Source organism: Talpa occidentalis, unplaced genomic scaffold (genome assembly GCF_014898055.3).
Source record: "Talpa occidentalis isolate TD23 unplaced genomic scaffold, MPIMG_talOcc4v2.1 talOcc4.3, whole genome shotgun sequence".
Taxonomy (NCBI): Eukaryota; Metazoa; Chordata; class Mammalia; order Eulipotyphla; family Talpidae; genus Talpa; species Talpa occidentalis.
In genome coordinates this window covers 14,606,797-14,629,177 of record NW_023603184.1, presented here as the reverse complement: position 1 = coordinate 14,629,177, position 22,381 = coordinate 14,606,797, and the positions used below count along the sequence as shown (strand labels likewise).

Sequence of the window (22,381 nt, the reverse complement as noted above, 5' to 3'; positions counted from 1 at the left end):
TTTGATTACATGACTTACGTAGAAAATCATCTTTAAGATTTGATGGAAAATATAAAGCTTAGTTGCAATTAACTAGCTACCTACTTCATTTTAGAAATTTGAAAAGAAGCATTTGATTTATTATTAGAACATTTATATTAACTTTTAAGTTTTTCAACTTCTCCCTACTTGCATATTAATAAACACAATGTTTTTTTAAAAAGAAAATGTTACACTTAAAAACATTTGCAGAAAATAGCTTGTTTAGAAGATGTTTCATACCCAGTAATTTAAAGTCCTAAAAAATTCATTTGCATATATTTCAGGTGTATATCTGATTAATAATAATGTAGGCTTGGTAAACTATACGACTTTAGATAAATAATGCTACGGTCATAAATAGTTAATAAGTTAGATGGAGTGATAACATTGAAAATTGAACCTGACTTTCTAAAGACATTTCTTCTCTGTAATTTATTACAACTTCTAGAGATTAGCATATAGTGACATAAAATCACAATGAAAATTCAGATTATGTGCTATATAGCCAATAGCTAGTCTATCTCTGCAATAGACTAGTTGTATTGTATATTTTAATTTAAAGTCAGATAAGAGTAGTATTGGACTTAAAATAACTAGACTTTAAATATATTTAATATGCTTTAAATGTTCTTTGTAGTTGAATCACAAATTGTTGCCACTAATAAGTGAAATTTTGTGGCAAGTAAAATAGTGATGAACTATTTGTATGAAAACTGTTTTATCTTGGGCCTCCTTGGTGGTGCAAGGGGTTGAGCACCGCACTGTGAAGCAATCTGCAGCCTCTGCAGCACAAGTTGGGTCCTCGGCTGGCCAGGGAGCAACCCACATGATGAGGCAGACCTCTCCTGACTCTCCGCTGCTCCCCTCAGCAGTGTGCTTCTGTTCCCCACTCTGTCTCTGGTGAATCCTCTCACCCCCCTGCATCTGTGGTGAGCGCACCTGAGGGGAGATATCCTACATTGTGAAAAAATAAATGAGCATGTTTAAAAACAAACAAAAAATACCAAAAACAAATAGAGTATAATTTATCTAAATAAAATATATTTAACTTGAGGTCCTTAAAGCAGTGTCTTGGAAAGTGCAAATATTATATTACATTGCCCCTGTTATAACTGTATATGATATATTCTTAAAGAAATTTGACAATTTGCCGACATTTCGATGTACCATACATTTGAATTTAAAATTGAATTCTATATGGAAATGCTCTTAAGGTGTTAGGGAATGTAACATAATTGGTTTGTTTGATAGCTTTTGAGTAGAAAATTGTAATGTTTGCCCTTTTTTTAAAAGATTTATTTATTTATTTATACAAGCACTGGGTACAGTAAGAAGCACGGGAGGGTGAGAGAATTTACCAGAGTCAGAGCGGAGAGCAGAGCAGGCAGACTGACAAAGTACACTGCTGAGGGGAGCAGCAGGCAGCAGGAGAGGTCTGCGCGCCTGTAATGTTTGACTTTGTTAAGTTGCCCTGTCTAAGCTTAGTGTGGCACTTATGAAAATATTTCTAGTTACTGCTCTTTAACTTGTAAATTCTCCTTAAAGTATCTCACATCTGAGGGTATACTCAACTTGAAATTATTTCTTATAAATCTCATTGGAAGAGAACAAAATAACTCAGTTTATAAACTATGAGAAGTTAATATGCTTTATTGCTAGTTTGGGGAAAGATTATATTTAAAAATTAGTATCAAGACTGTTCTTCAGGTCAGAGACCATATCTTAAAGATTTTTATATCCCTTAAAGTTCCTAATAAACTTCGGGGCATCAAATATAATACTATTATAAAATAATCAAATACAGGCATGCTATATCCCTTAAAGTATAGCATTGTTGAGTAGCTTGACAGGTAACTGACCAAACACTTACGATTGTGTCATCAGGCATTGACGTCTCAAAAATCCATTCTTCCCTCATTTCTTTTACTTCTAACAGATGAATCTGTTTCCTGTGTAGAGGTCAATGGGCATTTGAAGATTTACAGCCTACTACTTCTGAACATAACCTGTACCTGTATACATTATATATTTTCATTACTTTTTCAAGGAAAGAAACTTCTCCTTCCCTCCAAGATTACCTTCTTCTCTAGTGTAGATTTTTGTATGGAAAAAAAAAATTTTTTTTTTTAGCATCTTTAGTATGTTCAGTAAGTTCAAATTTATCTTTTCTTGTTTTTTTCCCAGTCTTTAAAAATTGTCTGGTACCAGGAATCTCAAGCAGCCATCTTTCATTGATAATTGTGCCTCCTCAAGTATATGGATCTATCCTTTTTTTATTTCTTTCAAACTTCTTAAATGTGTACTCTGGCCTCTCTTTGAATTTCTATTCATTTCTTGCGCCTTACACATTGCTCTGTCGATTCTACTTAGTGAAATTATTGCCACTAAGCTCTCCATTAATTTTATTTGTATCTTACATATTCTAGTAATTGCATCTGTAGTGTACTATGTTCAATTCTGGGCTTTCATTTCATCTTTTGAACTGAATGTTGGTCTCTATTTTTTCCCCCTACGGTTTGGTACCTAAAACTGAATTGATTTATCCTATTTGCAAATTTGTTGCTTTTTATGTATTTCCTCTTTGGTACCCTCACTCATTTCTATTGTAGTTTATGTTTGAAACTTTAAATCTTAAAATTTTCGTTTCTGTGGGTACATTAAAAAACCAACATACCTGTACTTTGCAAAGCAAAATTTTGTGTTATTTTTCAAGTTCCCCTCCTCAGAATTAATATGAAGAAAATAGTGTAAAAGCTGCTTATGAATATGTATATCACAATTATATTTTATATAAATAGTAGAAAAAGTGGGGAAAAAAAGCAATCCAGCAAATTATGACATGTATATATGGTAGGACATTATGCCTCTATTCAAAATGCTCATTAAGAGATCATCTAAGAGAACAAATTGATATATTAAATTATACCTGTATTATAATTGTAAATTAAAAGGTACATTAGAATAACTGGAGGGAAATAGATCCTTTTTTCCTGAATACTTTGTAACTTATAGTAATTGAAAATTTAGAAATGATTGCCATGCTGAAATTTCACCTCTGGAAAATTTAGAAATGATTGCCATGCTGAAATTTCACTGGCGTGAACGGTGTCTATTTTTTCATGTTTTTAAGGCAAAATGTTAAATTTCATCTCTTAGTGTAAGCTACCCATTCTAGCTATCTGATTCCAGGTAATGAAAATGGCTTAGTGACAATTTTTACTTTCAATATGCCAGGTTTCTACAAATAAATGACATTTAAAGTATTAACATTGTTATAAAGTAATAGTTTTGACATACTCATCATGTATAATTATAAGTAATCATTACAAATCAGATTTTTATTTAGCTTCTTATGCAGGTGCCTGAAAAAAATGGCATGAGGTTAGTAAGAATTTTTTTTTTTTTTTATAGAGGCATGTGTTTTTTTTTTTTTTTATTTGTTTGTTTGTTTGTTTGTTTTTTATTTATACATGCACTGGGTACAGTCAGAAGCGCGGGAGGGTGAGAGAATTCACCAGAGCCAGAGCGGGGAGCAGAGCAGGCAGAAGGACCGAAGTACACTGCTGAGGGGAGCAGTGGGCGGCAGGAGAGGTCTGCGCGCCATGTGGGACCCTCCTCTGGTGGCCGGGGAGCAGCCGGGGATCGAACCGGCGCCGCAGAGGCCGCGGGCATCTTTGCAACCCAGTGCTCAACTGCTGCGCCACCGGGGAGGCCCAGTAAGAAATTTTTGATTGCTAGCTGAGAATGAACTTATCAGTAAACTGTAGCTACTTTATGACCATTTTCATTCAAATGATTTAATATTTTTCTTTATTTTATTGCATAGATCGCTAGCCTAATTTTGAATTTAAAATGTGCTAGCTACTATTATGCAACCTCAAGCCAAAATGACTTTAAAAATGACTTTAAAAGGTGTTTTTTTGTGTACCATTAAAATTCTCTTTAACCAGATGACTCTAAATAAGTTATTATAATTCTGATACATATCATTTTGTAGTCTCATGTATGACAGTGTGATTTTTAATGCTAATGTTAAATCTTTTTCTTGTAGGCTTGTAGAAGAAAAAAAAAATTTTTTTTTTTTTTTTGTTGGGACCCTCGCCTGAGGCCGGGGAACGAACTGGCACTGTAGAGGCTGCGGGCAGCCTCGCAGCCCAACGATCAACCGCTGTGCCATCAGGGGAGGCCCTAGAAGAAATCTTTAAGTCCATATGAATTTGCAGTTTGTGTTTACAGTTTATGACAAGCATCCCAATAGTGTGTCACTTTAAAAAGTTAATGATTAGAGGTGGTCAGAGCTAACCAAAAGCTGTTCTAATAGATTTCTAAGAATTCAGTACCCTTCCTTGGAGAGTGCTTTTGAGAAGCTGCTTGTTTTATTTCCTCATTAAGTAGGTCTTTATGAGATGTATTACTGTTCTTCAGTTTTTTCTGACTTTCCTAAGGAGACTTGTAAATCTCTCCCCTGTTCCCTTTCTCAAATTTGTCATGAAAATTAGAAAAGAATCTTATTTTCTTCACATCTTCTCATTTCTGTTCCTTCTGTTGTTTCTGACGTGACACCATAGAGCGTTTCTGAAGCATAGGATTTCCTAGAGCCTGTGAAAGACCATCCTTAGTGCACAAGATAAAGATTACAGATAAAATTTGAAACTTTAAGGGCCTTCCTGGTGGCGCAAGGGGTTGCAGCACTATGAAGCTATCCACAGCCACTGCAGCGTGAATTCGATCCTCAGCCAGGGAGGTGACCCACGTGGCAGAGCAGATCTCTCCTGTCTTGCCCTCTGCTCACCTCAGCAGTGTATTTTGGTCAGTCCGCCTGTTCTGCTCCCCACTCTGTGTCTGGTGAATCCTTTTACCCCCCACACCTCTGGCCTCTATCCTAGTTCTTGTATGCATAAATAAATAAATCTTTAAAAAAATTGAAACTTTGTTTTACTGTTAGGAAGGATGTTGTATATATTTCACATTACTAAAAAAGGATATTTATATAAAGTGGCATATCTGGTAATTAAAATGAGGAACATAATGATAGGAATCAAAAAATTCACTTTGAATTTAGCAGTATAAGTCTCTTCCAGAACATCTAGGATCTCAACAGAATTTGGGAAGAACAAATACTTGACTTTTTTGTTCCAGATTATTTTTTTCAAGTGCTAAAATGTCTTTCATAAAGATCTTTCTAAACTAAGAGTACTATAATGAAACTTGTGCTGCTGCAAAAATTCATCCTTTCAACTCCTACAAAGGCAAAACTGTTAATCTGTGTAGGTGTATATATGGGGGCAGCTCCTGTTCTTACTTCACTGGTTTTTAAACTTAATTCTTGTCATATGCCTTACTCTGGAGTGTTAGTATGAATGTAAGATGTTACACTATTAGAAGTACAAAATGAGAATCTTAAAGTTGTTTACCCAGTGATTTGGAAAAGCTTTGTAGAACTTAACCTTCAATTCTATAACTGTTCATTTACAACTTTGAATTGTGATTTTTTTACAGAAATCTTAATTCTGTAGAATTTTCCCCTTTATCTTGCACAGCCAGCAATGGATACTTGATCATATTATTAATCTAGGATTCTACTACTTCTATTGATTTTTTTCAGAGGTATATTAGGTTTTAGGTGTTTTGATAAGGTTGATTTCACCTTTGCCTTCTTAGTCTTTAGTAGTTAGTCTTTCTTACTTATCTTTGCCTAAAAGTTGCATGAATTTTTTGGTAAGAAATAAGTTTTTTTTTTTTTTTTAAAGATTTATTTGTTTATGCATACAAGAACAGGGATACAGGTCAGAGGCGTGGAGGGTGAGAGGATTCACCAGAGACAGAATGGGGAACATAACAGGCAGATTGACTGAGATACACTGCTGAGGGGAGCAGCAGGTGAGTCAGGGGAGAGGTCTGCTGTGCCATGTGGGTAGCTCCCCCGGCCAGGGATTGAACTTGTGCTGTAGTGGCTATGGGATACCTTCATAGGTTGCTTCTTAATCCCTTGCTCTACCAGGGAGGCCCAAGAAGTAAGTTTTGAGGTGGTTTTTCTGTGTCATATTTCCTCTAAAATAGCATATGATTTGACTTAAGGAGTTGTTCATAACCTAAAATGATAAAACTTTTCTAGCAATCTATTAGATTTTGGTATTGATACTATATGAAATTTTTATTTTTTTTATTTTTTTATTTTTTTAATTTTTTTTTTATTTTTTTAATTTTTTTTTATAGAGGCATGTTTTCTTTCTTTCTTTCTTTCTTTGTTTGTTTATACATGCACTGGGTACAGTCAGAAGCGCGGGAGGGTGAGAGAATTCACCAGAGCCAGAGCGGGGAGCAGAGCAGGCAGAAGGACCGAAGTACACTGCTGAGGGGAGCAGCGGGCGGCAGGAGAGGTCTGCGCGCCATGTGGGACCCTCCTCCGGTGGCCGGGAAGCAGCTGGGGATCGAACCGGCGCCGCAGAGGCCGCGGGCAGCTTCGCAACCCAGCGCTCAACCGCTGCGCCACCGGGGAGGCCCTATATGAAATTTTTAAATAAAATTTTCTTTTGTTAAGTTTTATAAACTACATCTGAATTGTAAATCTTAAAGTTTACTTCAAGGAAGAGGACACTTGACGTGAACTTTTTTATCTTTAGCTAACTTGTCTGTCATTATTTCTGAGTTTTGATTTTATATAGCTTAAAAGAAAAATACTGGAGACTTAATATGCTACAAGAGTAGTTCTTAACTGCTGTTTTTAATTAACTCTTCTAACCTTTTTAATAAGAAAGTTTGTATTGGCAGAGTGATTTCTAGCAGCTTTGAAATGTCCCAACAGGTCATTTTCTGTTCCAAAAGTTGGGATGTTTTGCTAAGTCAGATGAAGCTTGTTATTTAACATGCTGATTTATGGTGCAGTCAACACATTCCCTAGATACTTGTTCACAATACTGTTGGAAAATACCCAAGACTAGTGTTTTCAAGGAAATATTTCTCGTAGGCACCTCAAACAGCAGGTTTATTTTGTAAAGCTTTATACATACAGTATGCCATGGTTCATTTTTGTGAAAGTGTTTTAGTGTAATTTCCTGGAGAGAATACCAATAAAATAAGCTGTTAGTGACAAAGGTATTTTGAGATTTAAATGACCAATAAAAAAATGAAACTAATTTGCTATTCACACCAAAAACTTATTTTCTGGTTATCTTGCTTTCTGTTTCTAATAAGGTGTGTTATTTTGTCTTTTATAAATAACTACTTTAAGCAGAATAATTGAGAAATGAACCAGTGAGACTGGAAACTACTTTTTATTGTCTGGATATTGCTGGCTATATTAATTATCATTTGTAGGTCATTATGTAGACTAGTATTAAGATTTGTTATCTTTTTAAGAATTAAAGGCCCATTTTATTCTTTTATGGGACCACAGTGAAATTCTACTTCTGGTCTCCATTGATTGAAGAAATGACATAATTAACAAAAGCTCCACAAACGACTGTGCATTGAGTAATAACTTTTAAATGAAAAGATTTCCATTATCTACTTGTGAATGCTTTTTCATTAATACTGGCATATAATTCCAGGGTCTCATTGTATGCATTGTATTCCAGATTTTAGTTTTTATGGGCCATGCCTTAAGATAGTCAACAGTTAATGGCAGGGTGGGAAGCAAAGGAGGGAGGGGGCCCATTTGACTATGGTGGAAGGCTAGGGGGTGCCTTTCGTGGTAGGTATGGTGTGGTAACATACATTAGATGTGAAGCTCGCCTTCTGAGTCATATATATTGTTGTAAACTACAGTGTTGTAAACTAATGTTACCTCAATTAAAAAAATCAATAAAAGTATTTTCGGTATTTCATTCCCAAATGAATAACCCTTGAAGAGTAGGCTTATGCTTAAAAAAACGTTGTTTTATGCCTATCATTCATATTCCTATTTTCTGTCTGACTTAATCAGTTGGCAAAAATTCAGACCTAAAGAAAATTTATGAGTATAAAGAAGTCTTGTTTATCTTTCATCTAAAATGTTAACATTTTACATCATTTAAAATTTTACATTTTCTCTCCACCCCACCAGTTGTCAAAGTTGCAGACATAATGTCCCTTTACTCCTAAACTTCCCCTAAAAGCCTATTTATTCAGTTGTTATGTCTCTAGCTTTTTGTAATATAAAGTTTCTCAATCTTTGTGTTTCCTGATATGGATATCTTAAAGACTACTGCCTGTTATTTTGTATGAGTCTCAATTTGGATTTGTTTTCTTTCTTTTTTTTTTTAAGATTTTTTTTTAATTATTATTATTTATTTATACAAGAACCTGGGCACAGGCCAGATGTGCAGGAGGGTGAGAAGATTCACCAGAGACAGAGTGGGGGGCAGAACAGGTAGAATGACTGAAATACACTGTTGAGGGGAGCAGTGGGCGAGACAGGAAAGGTCTCCCCCGCCATATGGTTTGCTCCACGACCGGTGATCGAATTGGCACTGCAGAGGCTGCAGACAGCTTCACAGTGCTGCGCCCAACTGTCTGCGCCACCAGGCAGGCCCTGCATTTGTTTTCTTGTATTAGAAGTAAAAGAGAGAAATGTATTCCTCACAGAGGAGGCCATGATGTTGATATATCTCAATACTACTGATTTTAACATTGACCACATGGTTAAGGTGTCATCTGCCAATTTCTTCCTTTTGATAAACATGTATTTTGTGAGGAGGTACTTTGATACTGCATAATGGCCAAGAACTATGAAAGTTCTTTCAATCTGACAAATTAACAGCCTATGCTGGCAAAAGAGAGGACACTCGTGGGACATCAATAAAAGATTCTTATAACCGTAGCAGTCGTCAGTAAGGCAGAATCTGCTCTGCTTCTTCAACTCATTTTTCACAGACTGATGTAAACTGAGCTAAGTAACTCCTGCACAAAAGGAGTTGCATTGCAGAAGTGGAACCCCAATCCTTAGAAAACGCGAATCTTTTATAAGGGGCAGTAAGCCTACTTGACAGTTGTTCAAGAGAGAGTCATTATCTTTATTATCCTGGATATTAAACAACCTACCCTTCTTTGCTCAGGAGGAAGCCACTGTCTCAACCGTTAAAGACTGTTCCTCATATAAATAAATGCCCTTGAAAAGAGGCTCCACAGACGTGGTCAGTGGCCCTTTTTGAAAGACATGTATAACATGAGACCCATGGTGAATTGCCTCCCAGTAATAATACCTGTTCTTTACACTTTCAGGTATTAGTTTTTGTATCCCTTGATAATTCTTGTTTGTATCAGTTATTATGATTGCTTCCAAATAGTGAAATTTTAATTCTACCATTCCTTTGTATTTACTAATTGCTTTCCTCACTTAATTTCCATGTCTCTCCGCCTGCTCCCAGGATAATTTCACAAATAAATTATAACTAGAATAGATAACCTTTCTTTAAGATTTTACATTAAAAGAGCTAGAACTAAGAGACTAGGCACCTCACACTCGGCATGTCTAAAATCGAGTTCCATTTTTCTTCTCCATTTTTCTGTTTCTTTTCTAAATTTTTCTGTTTGGCTACTGGTTTTCCAAATTTCCAGTCACAAACATGGTTGTGACAATTTCTTCCTTTACTCCTTACTAAATTATGTGGTTGCTCTTCTTAGCTACATATTGTTAATCATCAACTTCATTCCCTTATTATTTGCTCAGGCTCTGGATCAACTATTATCTAGACTGTTACTGTCTTTTTCCAACTGTTGTCTCCATTTTTATCCCATTCCAGTTTATCTTTCACAGTTTTTTCTTTTGAGTAATCTTCCTAAAATAACAAATAGGATTATGTTGATTTCTATTTAAAACCCTTCCGAGACATCCTATCACCTTAGCAAGGGAGACAAGGTTTTTCATGACCCATTCTCTTTCTTTTGTCTACAAGAATCACCACTTTTTAAAATTAGCAATATTTTTAAATTATATATATATTTTTATCATCATTTTTGTACAGTGTATGCTTTCTCCTCTCAGGTATATTCCCTGTGAAATTCCCACCACCTATTTATTTATTTTTAATTAATAAATTTTATTTTTATATTCCCCATACAATTGCAATCCCCCCATTCTGACCCCAGTCCCTCCCCTCCCGCCCCCCACCCCCCAAAAAGTGTCTCTGGTTCATAGTTTTTGTTGATTTTGATTTTCACTTTCTTATAGTTATTCATTTTCCTGGTCCCTCATTTCAGTATTCTAGATTCCTGCTATGAGTGAGACCATCCGGTATTTTTCTTTTTCTTTTTGGCTTATTTCACTGAGCATGATCCCTTCCAGCGCCATCCATGTTGCTGCAAATTGCATGTGTTTATCTTTTTTGAATGCTGAGTAATATTCCATGGTATATATGTACCACATCTTCTTGATCCAGTCATCTATTTTTGGGCATTTGGGCTGTTTCCAAAGCTTAGCTATTGTAAATAGTGCTGCTATAAACATAGGGGTGCAGGTGTTCTTTGGAATTGATGTTTCTGTGTTCTTTGGGTTAATACCTAGGAGTAGAATTGCTGGATCCTGTGGAAGCTCTATGTTTAGTAGGTCCAGAAATCTCCACGCAGCTCTCCATAGTGGTTGGACCAGTTTGCACTCCCACCAACAGTGCAGGAGAGTTCCTTTTTCTCCACAACCTCGCCAACATTTGTTGTTGCTAGTTTTTTTAATATGTGCCATTCTCACTGGTGTAAGATGGTATCTCATGGTAGTTTTGATTTGCATTTCCCTGATTGCAAGTGATGTTGAACATTTTTTCATATGCCTCTTGGCCATTCGCATTTCCTCTTCAGAGAAGTTTCTTTTTAGCTCCTCTGTCCATTTTTTGACTGGATTATTTTCTTTGTTGTTGCTGAGTCTCATCAGCTCTTTGCAGATTTTTGTGATCAGTCCTTTATCATTAGTGTTGTGTGCAAAAATTTTCTCCCAGTTTCCCACCACCTATTTATACATGCACCATCACTGTAGTCCCTTGTGCTCTTTCTACCCCTCTTTTGATCCTACTCTCTCCTCTTCCCCTGCAGAATATCTCAGATTTATATTTGTTGGTTTTGATTTTTAATTTATTATAATTACTCTTTTAAAATTTTTCCTGATCCCCTTATTTGGTTTTCCTCTATGTTCCTCCTCTAAGTGAAACCATCGATATTTTTCTTTTACTTTCTGGCTTATTTCACTGAGCACAATCCCTTCCAGTTCCATCCATGTTGCTGTCAATGGCAAAGATCATCTTTTTCTCCAGCAGCAGCTCACTCCACCAGGAAGCTTTGTTCCAGTGCTGAGGTTGGCTAATTTTCTTAACAGGCTTGATGGCAAGTATTTTAGGCTTTGCAAGCCTCGTGTGGTTTCTGTTGCATACCTTTTTAAAATAATCCTTAGAAAAAATGTAAAAACCAGTCTTAGCTTGTAGGTCATACAAAAATAGGTTTGATTGGAGTTTGCCATCCATATTTTGTGAGTCCCTGTCCTACCCAAATAACGCTAATGCCATTTTTCATTAGTTTATATTCTTGTATAAGCTATGGTTTATATCAATGGAGTATCTATTCAGTCCTGCATAGCTGAAATCTTTCCATCATCCTTCCGAATTATCTCATAGACCTATTGCTGAAAGTTTTCTTGCTTCTTCAGGGCACACATTAATCCCCCCCTCTTTTTTTGCTACCTGTGTACCTTGTACATCCTTGTTACTACCTTCATGCGCCATGTATCAATAGTTATGTGTGTGTATATATATGTGTTCACTTCTTGCTGGAAGGAACTCATTGTGAAGAAAAAAAAAGTTTTAATTCATCTGCTAAATTTTCCTACTTCTAAATTTTTTGATTTGAATTGAAAGAAAAACAATAAAATAAGGATGTCACTGTTTGAATATGTGAAAAAAAAACTAAAATGGTTTTTTTTTCTAACTTTAAAAAATACAATTAATGAGGTCGTAATTGTAAAAATACAATTAATTATTTTCTAGTCAATATTTCCCTTCATCAAAAATCAATATGAATTCAGTCTGTGAAAGTATAGTGAGTAATAGAATCAGTTCTTTTTTTTTTTTTTAATGATTTATTTGTTTATGCATACAAGAACCCGGGTGTAAGCTAGAGTTGGGGGTGGGAGAGAGGCTTCACCAGAGAGTGGAGAGCAGAGCAGGCAGGTCTACTAAAATACACTGATGAGGGGAGCAGCGGGCAAGACAGGAGAGATCTGCTGTACTATGTGGGTCAGCTCTGACCCAAAGGGGATCGAACTTGATAGTGCTGTCTTTAACCCCTGCGCCACCAAGGAGGCCCCCAGAATCAATTTGTGTGAAACTAGTGAAAGTAGAAAATGAAACAGGTCTGAGAGTTGAAGTCCCTCCTTTTTCTCCTTAGCATATTTCCGTTTCCTTGCATGTCTTAATATTTTTACCACATACTTAATATGTTTAAAAATATAGGTTTGGGGCCTCCCCGGTGGCACAGCGGTTGAGCGCTGGGTTGCGAAGCTGCCCGCGGCCTCTGCGGCGCCGGTTCGATTCCCGGCTGCCAGGAGAGGGTCCCACATGGTGCGCAGACCTCTCCTGCCGCCCGCTGCTCCCCTCAGCAGTGTACCTCGGTCCTTCTGCCTGCTCTGCTCCCCGCTCTGGCTCTGGTGAATTCTCTCACCCTCCCCTGCGCTTCTGACTGTACCCAGTGCATGTATAAACAAAAACAAACAGACAAATAAATAAATAAATAAACATGCCTCTCTTAAAAAAAAATTTATATAAAAAAATAAAAATATAGGTTTGTCTGTTTGCTTTATAATAAATGATACATGCTTTCCTGCAATGTTATTCTACATTGTTTTGACATTTATCCATGTTGATAGAAGTAATTGTAGTTCACTCATTTTGCTGTATCTCATTAATTATGACATGCAGTTTCCCTCACATTTTAACATAGATGAAATTGTGATGTATCTGTGATATCTTTGCCTTATCATTGTTGGGGTTGTGTATGTGTGGTAAATAAATACATGGTGATTGCCGTATAGGCCACATGTGTATTGTGTGTGTTGTATGAGAAAGTATTAACCGTTCCTTTTCTGATAATTAGGTCATTTCAAAATCTTTGTTACTTGGGCCTCCCCGGTGGCGCAGCGGTTGAGCGCTGGGTTGCGAAGCTGCCCGCAGCCTCTGCAGTGCCGGTTCGATCCCCGGCTGCTCCCTGGCCACCAGAGGAGGGTCCCACATGGCGCGCAGACCTCTCCTGCTGCCGCCCGCTGCTCCCCTCAGCAGTGTACTTCGGTCCTTCTGCCTGTTCTGCTCCCCGCTCTGGCTCTGGTGAATTCTCTCACCCTCCCGTGCTTCTGACTGTACCCAATGCATGTATAAACAAACAAACAAACAAACAAAATAAATAAATAAAGCATGCCTCTATAAAAAAAAAAAAAAGATACTGTTTAAAAAATCTTTGTTACTCTATATAGCGCAGCAGTTGACGTATTTTACGTGTTTCATTGTACTTACGTGTGAGAGTTCCTCTAGGCAGCATATATATCTGGGAGAAGAATTGCTAGAGCTGTTCATCTTTAGCTGTTCTGTGATTGTGTTCCTTACCATAGTCTGCAAGCTTCTCTTTTGCTTCCACTTTTTTGGCATTGGGTGTTGGCCTACTTTTTGTCAGTTTGATAGATATAAAATGGCATTTCACTATAGTTTTGGTTAGTATTTTTACTTCAGTGAGGTTAAGATTCCTTTTATAAGTCTGACTTGGGTTTCCTTTTTTGTGAATTACCTGTTTATCAGTTACCCACTTTCAGAGACTTTACCCAGTCACAGCATGAATTTGTCAGATATGTTATCAATTGTGTGTTACAAATATATTCTCCATATTTGTGGCTTTTCTTTATTTCTCGTATCATTTGATAAATTAACAAAAGCATTGCATTTAATAAAGTCAGGTTTCCTGACCTTTCCCTCTTATAATTTGTGCTTTTTGTATCTTCTTTAAAGAGAACCTTTGTTGCTGTCTTTCAACTGTTCATGATTTGTTGAAAATGTAACATTTTGTTTTTGTATTTTTTTATTGAGGTAACATTGGCTTGCAACACTGTATATGATTTAGAGGTCTCACAGCTCTTCAGATTATGTTACATATGTAACAATTTTAAACTGAAAGGGATAAAACTAGACAAATCATTTGTGTAGGCTGACCTGGGTATGCCTAAGTGTTGTGAGCTGTATAGACTGAGAATATTTTTTTTTAAAAAGATTTATTTATTTATTTATTTATATAAGCACTGGGTACAGTCAGAAAGCGTGGGAGGGTGAGAGAATTGACCAGAGCCAGAGCGGAGAGCAGAACAGGCAGACTGATGACGTGCACTGCTGAGGGGAGCAGCGGGCAGCAGGAGAGGTCAGCAGGAGAGGTCTGCGCGCCATGTGGGACCCTCCTCCGGTGGCCGGGGAGCAGCCGGGGATCGAACCGGCGCTTCAGAGGCTGCGGGCAGCTTCACAACCCAGCTCTCAACCACTGCACCACTGGGGAGGCCCTAGACTGAGAATATTTTTCTTTAATCTTCTTTGGTATGGAAAGGTGGAAATATCTATAATTGAAGATTTTTCCTCATCTTTTATAGTTGTCCTCTTAAAGGAAATTCTAGCACTTCAGTTAGAGCATACTTGGAGCATATGCGTGTGAAACTGTTTAAATATAATGAGGGACAAAAATATAGGGCTGTGAGCATCTTGTGATAATTCCACAGGTGGTCATTATATGATGAACATTTGGGAATTCACTAACTGGAGACAGAATTTTTATTTTTATTTATTTTTTAAAAAGATTTATTTATGTATACAAGAACCTCTGTAGACCAGGTGCGGGGTGTGAGAGCATTCACCAAAGGCAGAATGGGGAGCAGAGTGGCATGAATATTCTTGTATATCTGAGTTGCCTAATTTTAGGCCGAAGAAATAGCCTTTGCAGTTTTGTTAGATATTGTCGAATTGCTTTCCCTCCAATTATGTACGGTACACATTATTTGCAATATTTATTTGCTTTCTAATTTATTTTCTCCAAAGGGGAAAAAAAATCAATATAATTTCATTATTTTTAGATTAAGGATTTGACCCTTTAAAGTCGTCTTCATGAGAGTTAAAATTGAAAACAAAATTCTTAGTAACATTCCTTTTTTTTCTTTCTTTTGCAGGTATGGCCTCACAAGTCTTGGTCTACCCACCGTATGTTTATCAAACTCAGTCAAGTGCCTTTTGTAGTGTGAAGAAACTCAAAGTAGAGCCAAGCAGTTGTGTATTCCAAGAAAGAAACTATCCACAGACCTATGTGAGTGGTAGAAACCTTGGAAATTCTCATCCTCCCACGAAGGGTAGTGCTTTTCAGACAAAGATACCATTTAATAGACCTCGAGGACACAACTTTTTGTTGCAAAGTGCTGTTGTTTTAAAAAACACTGCAGGTGCTACAAAGGTCATAGCAGCTCAGAAAAAGCAAGCTCAAGTGGAGGCATCTCAGATTGGGGCGTGGCGACACAGGTTAAATTTCCTAGACGGCTCCCAGCGATGTGGATTGAAGCGCAAGAGTGAGGAGCTGGATAATCATAGTAGCGCAATGCAGATTGTCGATGAATTGTCCATACTTCCTGCAATGTTGCAAGCCAACATGGGAAATCCAGTGACAGTTGTGACGACTACCACAGGAACCAAACAGAATTGTACCACTGGAGAAGGGGACTATCAGTTAGTGCAGCATGAAGTTTTATGCTCCATGAAAAATACGTATGAAGTCCTTGATTTTCTTGGTCGAGGCACTTTTGGCCAGGTAGTCAAATGCTGGAAAAGAGGGACAAATGAAATCGTTGCAATCAAAATTTTGAAGAATCACCCTTCTTATGCACGGCAAGGTCAAATAGAAGTGAGCATATTAGCAAGACTCAGTACTGAAAATGCTGATGAATATAACTTTGTACGAGCTTATGAATGCTTTCAACACCGTAACCATACTTGTTTAGTCTTTGAGATGCTGGAACAAAACTTGTATGACTTTTTGAAACAAAATAAATTCAGCCCCCTGCCACTCAAAGTAATTCGACCTATTCTTCAACAAGTGGCCACTGCACTGAAAAAATTGAAAAGTCTTGGTTTAATTCATGCTGACCTGAAACCAGAGAATATTATGTTGGTGGATCCTGTTCGGCAGCCATACAGGGTTAAAGTAATAGACTTTGGGTCAGCCAGTCATGTATCAAAGACTGTTTGTTCAACATACCTACAATCTCGGTACTACAGGTAGGTGACAACTACTGTTCAGTTATTTTTAATTTCTGCTAAGTAAAATGATTTTGTAGTATGTGTTGGAAAGGACTGTTTTGGAAAAATAAAAAAAGTCAAGAGAAGATCAGTTTAAGTTTGAGGCTTTAAAAAGATAGTAAAATCGGGCCTCCCCAGTGGCGCAGCGGTTCAGCGCTGGGCTGCGAAGCTGCCCGCAGCCTCTGCAGCGCCGGTTTGATCCCCGGCTGCTCCCAGGCCACTGGAGGAGGGTCCCACATGGCACGCAGACCTCTCCTGCCACCCACTGCTACCCTCAGCAGTGTACTTTTGTCCTTCTGCCTGCTTTGCTCCCTGTTCTGGCTCTGGTGAATTCTCTCACCCTCCTGCCCTTCTGACTGTACCCTGTGCTTGTATAAATAAATAAATAAATCTTAAAAAAAAAAAAAAAGATTGTAAAATCTAGCTATAAAATCTGCCCAAGAAGAATAGAAATCTCTACTGCAAAATTTCTTGCAAAGACATCTGCTATTTTTATTGTTAATAGAAGACTTGCAGGGATGCTAGTTAGTTAATGATCATGAAACAGATTTTTCAGATGTTGGGGAGCATTTATTTTTGTATATATCTTTGGGCATTTTGACCCAAAGAAAACTGACATATCAGATGGAACATTTAGAAAGTTTTCTGTAAGAATTTCAAAAAGTTATTCTGATTAATGGCTTAAAGATTTAAACGTGCTTCCTTGGCTGCCACAAATGTGCTTCCTTGGTTGCCATAAAATCATTTCATAAATTTTATTATGTTTTCCACCTACAAACTACAGATAATACTGTTTTGGTGTTGGTTATAAGGGAAATTTAAAGAAAACAATTTCCATGTAAATATTAATAAAGTGCTGCAATATCCTGATTAGTATGTTAACCTTGAGTACAACAAATAGTTGTAAGGGCTAGTGAATGATTGCTAAGATTGAAAATACTCTCTCTCTCTCTCTTTTTTTTTAAAGATTTATTTATGCATACAAGAGCTGGGGTATAGGCCAGAGGTGTGGGGGGTGAGAGGACTCACCAGAGACAGAGTGGGGAACAGACCAGGCACATTGACCGAAGTACACTGGTGAGGGGAGCAGCGGGGGAGTCAGGAGACTGCTGCGCCATGTGGTTTGCTCCCTGGCTGGCTGGGGAATCAAACTCGTGTTGGAGAGGCTGTGAACAACTTCATAGGTTGCATCTTAACCCCTTGCGCCATCGGGGAGGCCCCTGAAAATACTCTCTTGAGTACTGAATTCGTAGTTTTATAATTTTGAGAAATTTTTTTCATACAAGTCTGAAATAATTTATGGTCTTGGTATACTCTAGTGTCTCATGAACACCAGCAGTGAACAGATATTATACATGCCATTACTGGTCATTAATAAGTTAATAAATAGACAAACACATGCGTTTTATTGTTAGAAATTGTTAGAGCGGCCTCCCCTGGTGGCGCAGCGGTTGAGCGCTGGGCTGCGAAGTTGCCCGCAGCCTCTGCAGTGCCAGTTCGATCCCCAGCCACCGGGAGGGTCCCACATGGCGCACAGACCACTCCTGACGCACCCACTGCTCCCCTCAGCAGTGTATTTCTTCGTCTGTCTGCCTGTTCTGTTCTCCGCTCTGGCTCTGGTGAATTCTCTCACCCTCCCTTGCTTCTGACTGTATCCAGTGCTTGCATAAATAAATAAATAAATCTTTAAAAAAAGAAAAAACAACCCAAAATTAAAAAAAAAAAAAGAAATTGTTAGAGCATGAGAATTATAAATTTATTTCAAAAAAGGGGTAGTGATTTTCTGGTATTTCATCTGCTTTTGCACTAAATCTGTCATTCTCATTAGCCTTCTTGCAAATATATTCCGTAGAACTCATTGCAAGATGAAGGAGAAATTATTAGCTACCAGAAAAAGCAGCTCCAAGTATATGCCCTCCTTCTGAGGTCATCAGAAGGAATCCCACATTTATATCGCGTAGTGATAATTAAATTTATTGAAATATGTGTCAGAAAATAGGAATATATTCCAATTTACTCTTCAGCATATTCCTGTGATTTTGAGACACCATTTTGACAACCTTTTCCGTGGTTTAAAAGGTATTACAGTTGTGGTAGGGTGGTAATCTTATTTAATATCTCATAATTACATTTATTGACCCTCTGCTGCTGAAAATTTTTTTTCTAATTTAGTGGCATATGAGATTAGCATTCAGTTAATTATTTTGGGACAAATTGTTTTAAAATTGTATTTAGCAGTATAAGAATAGTGGGGTTTTCCTCTTTCTCTTTGCTCTATGGATTCAGTCTTTTAGTAGTCAGCAAGCATATTATATAACCCCCTGGCTACAGCTGCTTGGGCTCTATATTTAGTTCATTTGTTAGTAGTGACTTCATTTCATTTGTTCCTACATTATTCTGCATTTCAGATTTAGCTCCGTGTGATATAGCGACTCATTTTCTTTATTTGAAATATTTTGGATAAGAGTGAAAAAATAGCCTTTTTTACTTTTTACACTTTGTGTGATCTGTTTATTAAATGTTTTGAGAGTATAAAGGAAATCTTTCAACAATCTAAAATTCTAAATATTTAATATGCTGGTTTCTAACGTTAGGCCTTTGCACAAATATTAGCCTCTGTTGGAAATGAAAAAGAAAAGCTGTGAATAATTTGCTAAGTGCAATTAGCAGTTTCTAGTTTGTTTTTATATACAAAATTCACCTGAGTTTTAGAAGCTATGCAATTACTATGCCAAATTACATGTTCTGCATTTAAAGCAAAAACAGCTAGCATTTTTACTGATGTTTTTGCATTGGGGGCGGGGTTCATGTCAATTAGAGCCAGAGTTGTTAGAGTTAGTTAGTAAATATTAAGGTAGATTGGCAAAAAGTAGTATTGTCTTTCATTAAGTACTGTTAATATCTTGTGATTTTACATGAAAATTGCAGGTATCCATTATTCTTTTTCAATGTTCGTAATTATATTTGGAACTTCGCCATTTCTAGCTTAGTTTATTATAATTAGGTTACTTGTAGTAAACAGAAGTATCTTGAATTTTCATTCTTTCAGTTTTTAAATATATTTTTAACAAAGCAGGAAGTGAAAACTCACCAACTTAATTATTTTGAGCTAATCACAGTAGGAACACACATACCCTAATTCTGAGGTAAACGATCTGTATTTAAACATAGGTTCATGTGTTCTATTTCTTTGAACTGGGCAACACAGAAATGTAGTAGGGATATCTTAAAATAGACAGGGGACAGTGGCCAGAAATGTTGACTACTATAGATGGTGAGGCTGTCTAGCTTTTGCAGTGATATAAGCCAGAAGTACATGCTAAGGGCATTGATTTGCTCAAGGTCAGCATGTTCTAAATTTGGCTGTTTGAGTATGGTTTCTGTCAAGAACACATAGGGTTCTTGAATACATAAAAGGTTTTAGCAGCAGAGAAGGTTCTGTATTTATGAGGTGTGGTAGCAGTATCCAGGTCATGAATATCTTATTTGTTAATATAGATTTTAGCTTGTGGTTCTGAGTCATTTCAGAGCACAGAAAAGTGTAGGCAGTAATGTTAGTTTACTAACATTAAATGTTAGTTTACTAACATTTACTAACTAACTGTTAGTTTACTGAGTAGCATTATGTGTTACTGAAATAAAAAATGTTTTCTAATTTGCATGGAATAGTTGACAGAAAGAGATGTGATGGCAAACAATTTAGACTTATAAGTTTATGTTTAGGGCATTCTCACCATGTGTTTTTAGACCCCAGAGTATTAACAACAGAATTCCTGTGTTGTAAGATTCCTGTAGCAAGGCCCATGAAATTATAACTGATATTTCATATAGGCACTTTATGATAATAGAAGACTATGTATGTACTGCATCATTTCTTTCAAGTGCTTTTGTATGTATTTCTAGTTTGTTTCTCATGTCTCATCCCTATGAGTTAGATGAGACACTTGGTGGAATATCTATTTAAAAAGTAGAAAACTGGGCCTCCCTGGTGGTGCAGCGGTTGAGTGCTGGGTTGCGAAGCTGCCTGCAGCCTCTGCAGCTCCGATTTGATCCCCGGCCGCCTGGTGAGTGTCCCACATGGTGCGCAGACCTCACCTGCTGCCCGCTGCTCCCCTCAGCTGTGTACTTTGTCAGTCTGCCTGCTCTGCCCTCTCCTCTGGCTCTGGTGAATTCTCTCACCCTTCCCGCGCTTCTGACTGTACCCAGTGCTTGTATAAATAAATAAATAAATAAATCTTTAAAAAAAATCCTGCATTGTTACTTGATGTTTTAAAAAAAATAAAAATAAAAAGTAGAAAACTGAGGGTTATCTAGGTCATACCCAAATCCACACAGCGGGTTTAACTTAATTTTTGTGTACTGGTATTGTGCTAGGTATACAGGGATACAGAGATGACTAAAACATGATTTATTCATTTAGTGGAGGAGAAAAATAGTTTGTCTCAGGAAGTTCTAGGGTCAAGGTGTGTGCGGGGTGCTACAGGAAACTACATGGAGGCACTTAACCTACCAATCTGACTATTCAGAGAATTCCCAGGAGAGACAACCCTGAATGAGCCTTGAGAGTAGAGAAGAGGGTAGAGAACCTGCCTGAGGGAACATTCTTTCTCATTTACCCTCACCCTTATCTTACCAAAGCTCGTGTTGGGCTGAAATTGCTGACAGTATCTTCTCTATCATAAAATAGTTGTTTTTGTTTGACAGTCTTCGTTAGACAAATACAAGGTTGTTAGCTGATCAGTTTTAGCAGAAGTTTCCAAAAGTGGGTTTCTGTGCCATCATATATTATAGCTACAGACACAGATTTCTACATATATGTGGTCTTCAAATAAAGTTTGGCAGAGCTCAAAAAATTTTTAGGCTTTTTTGAGATACGATTAATATACCATGAACTTCACCATTAAAAGTGTACAATTCAGTGACTTTTACTATGTTCACAGTCCATTGTAGAGCATTTTCCTTACTCCCAAAGAGCCTCCCTCTTGTACCCTTTAGTCATCTTTTACTAGTCTCACCATCTTCCCCAATGCTAGGCAATCAAAAATCTATCTCTATAAATTTCCATATTGTGAACATTTACTAGAAATGGAATCCTGCACTATTTGGACCTATTGACTGGCCTTTTTTCACTTAGCATAATGTCTTCAAGGTTTTTCTCTGTGACGTGTATACATACATCCTCACAGGCACATACACACATTTCTTTGTTGCCTCATAATATTCCATTGTATTCCATATTTTATGTATCCATTGACAAGTTGGAGACCTTAAAATTTGTACCATGAAAAGATACAGGAATAGAGAACTATAATATATAGTCCATGATTAAATCTTTCGGTCAAAATATTTAGTGCCTATAATAAAGTGTAAAGTATTGTGCTGGATGTTGGCTGTTCATTGAGGCACAGAACATATATAGATTCTATCATTATGATGCTTATAAATCTAATGTGTAGATAATCAAAAAAGTATAAAGTACTTTCTTTGATGGAAAGGAAACAGGGAGAGAGAATAACAGGATGTACCTTTTTTTTCTTAACTTTTTCTTTGAAACAATTTTAGATGTGCAAATCTGCAAAAGTAGTGCAAAGAATTTCTATATATTCTTTACCCAGTTTCTCCAAAATGTATCAAATTTAAAAGTTAATCGCTCTTTCTTTCTCTTTGTGTGCACAACTTTTTTTTCATTTGAGAGTAAATTGCAGACATGAAGCCTCTTTAGTTCCACAGAAATTTGTTTATTTACAAATTACACAAATATAAAAGATTTTGTGTATTTCCTAAATGTGGAGCATTATCTTGCATATTCCAGTGCAATGATAAAAATCATCAGTTAACACTAATTCAGTATTATTGATTTGATGAACTGTTTGTGAACTACTCAAAATACTATGTATGATTTGAGGAAATGAAAATCAATTTAATACTTGTTGCTTTCTTGCAGACTATGCAGATTTTGCTAGTTTTCTTACTCATGACTTTTTCCCACTCAGAACTCAGTTCCTGGTGACACATTTGTCTTTTTGGTGCCCTCTAGTCTGGAACAGTTCCTTGGTCTTTTTGGCTCTCATGACCTTATTATTCTTTGAGGTGTACTG

General features: G+C 36.9%; 1 protein-coding gene across 7 annotated transcripts in view; it reads left to right on the top strand.

Annotated features, from left to right (window-relative positions):
- Positions 1–22,381, top strand: part of HIPK3 (homeodomain interacting protein kinase 3) — a 70,497-nt gene that overhangs the window by 5,893 nt on the left and 42,223 nt on the right. For all 7 annotated transcript variants that reach the window (XM_037522494.2, XM_037522487.2, XM_037522492.2 and 4 more), the window contains exon 2: positions 15,167–16,262. In XM_037522494.2, the coding sequence (XP_037378391.1) occupies positions 15,167–16,262 (1,096 nt within the window). The remainder of the gene's footprint in view (positions 1–15,166; positions 16,263–22,381) is intronic.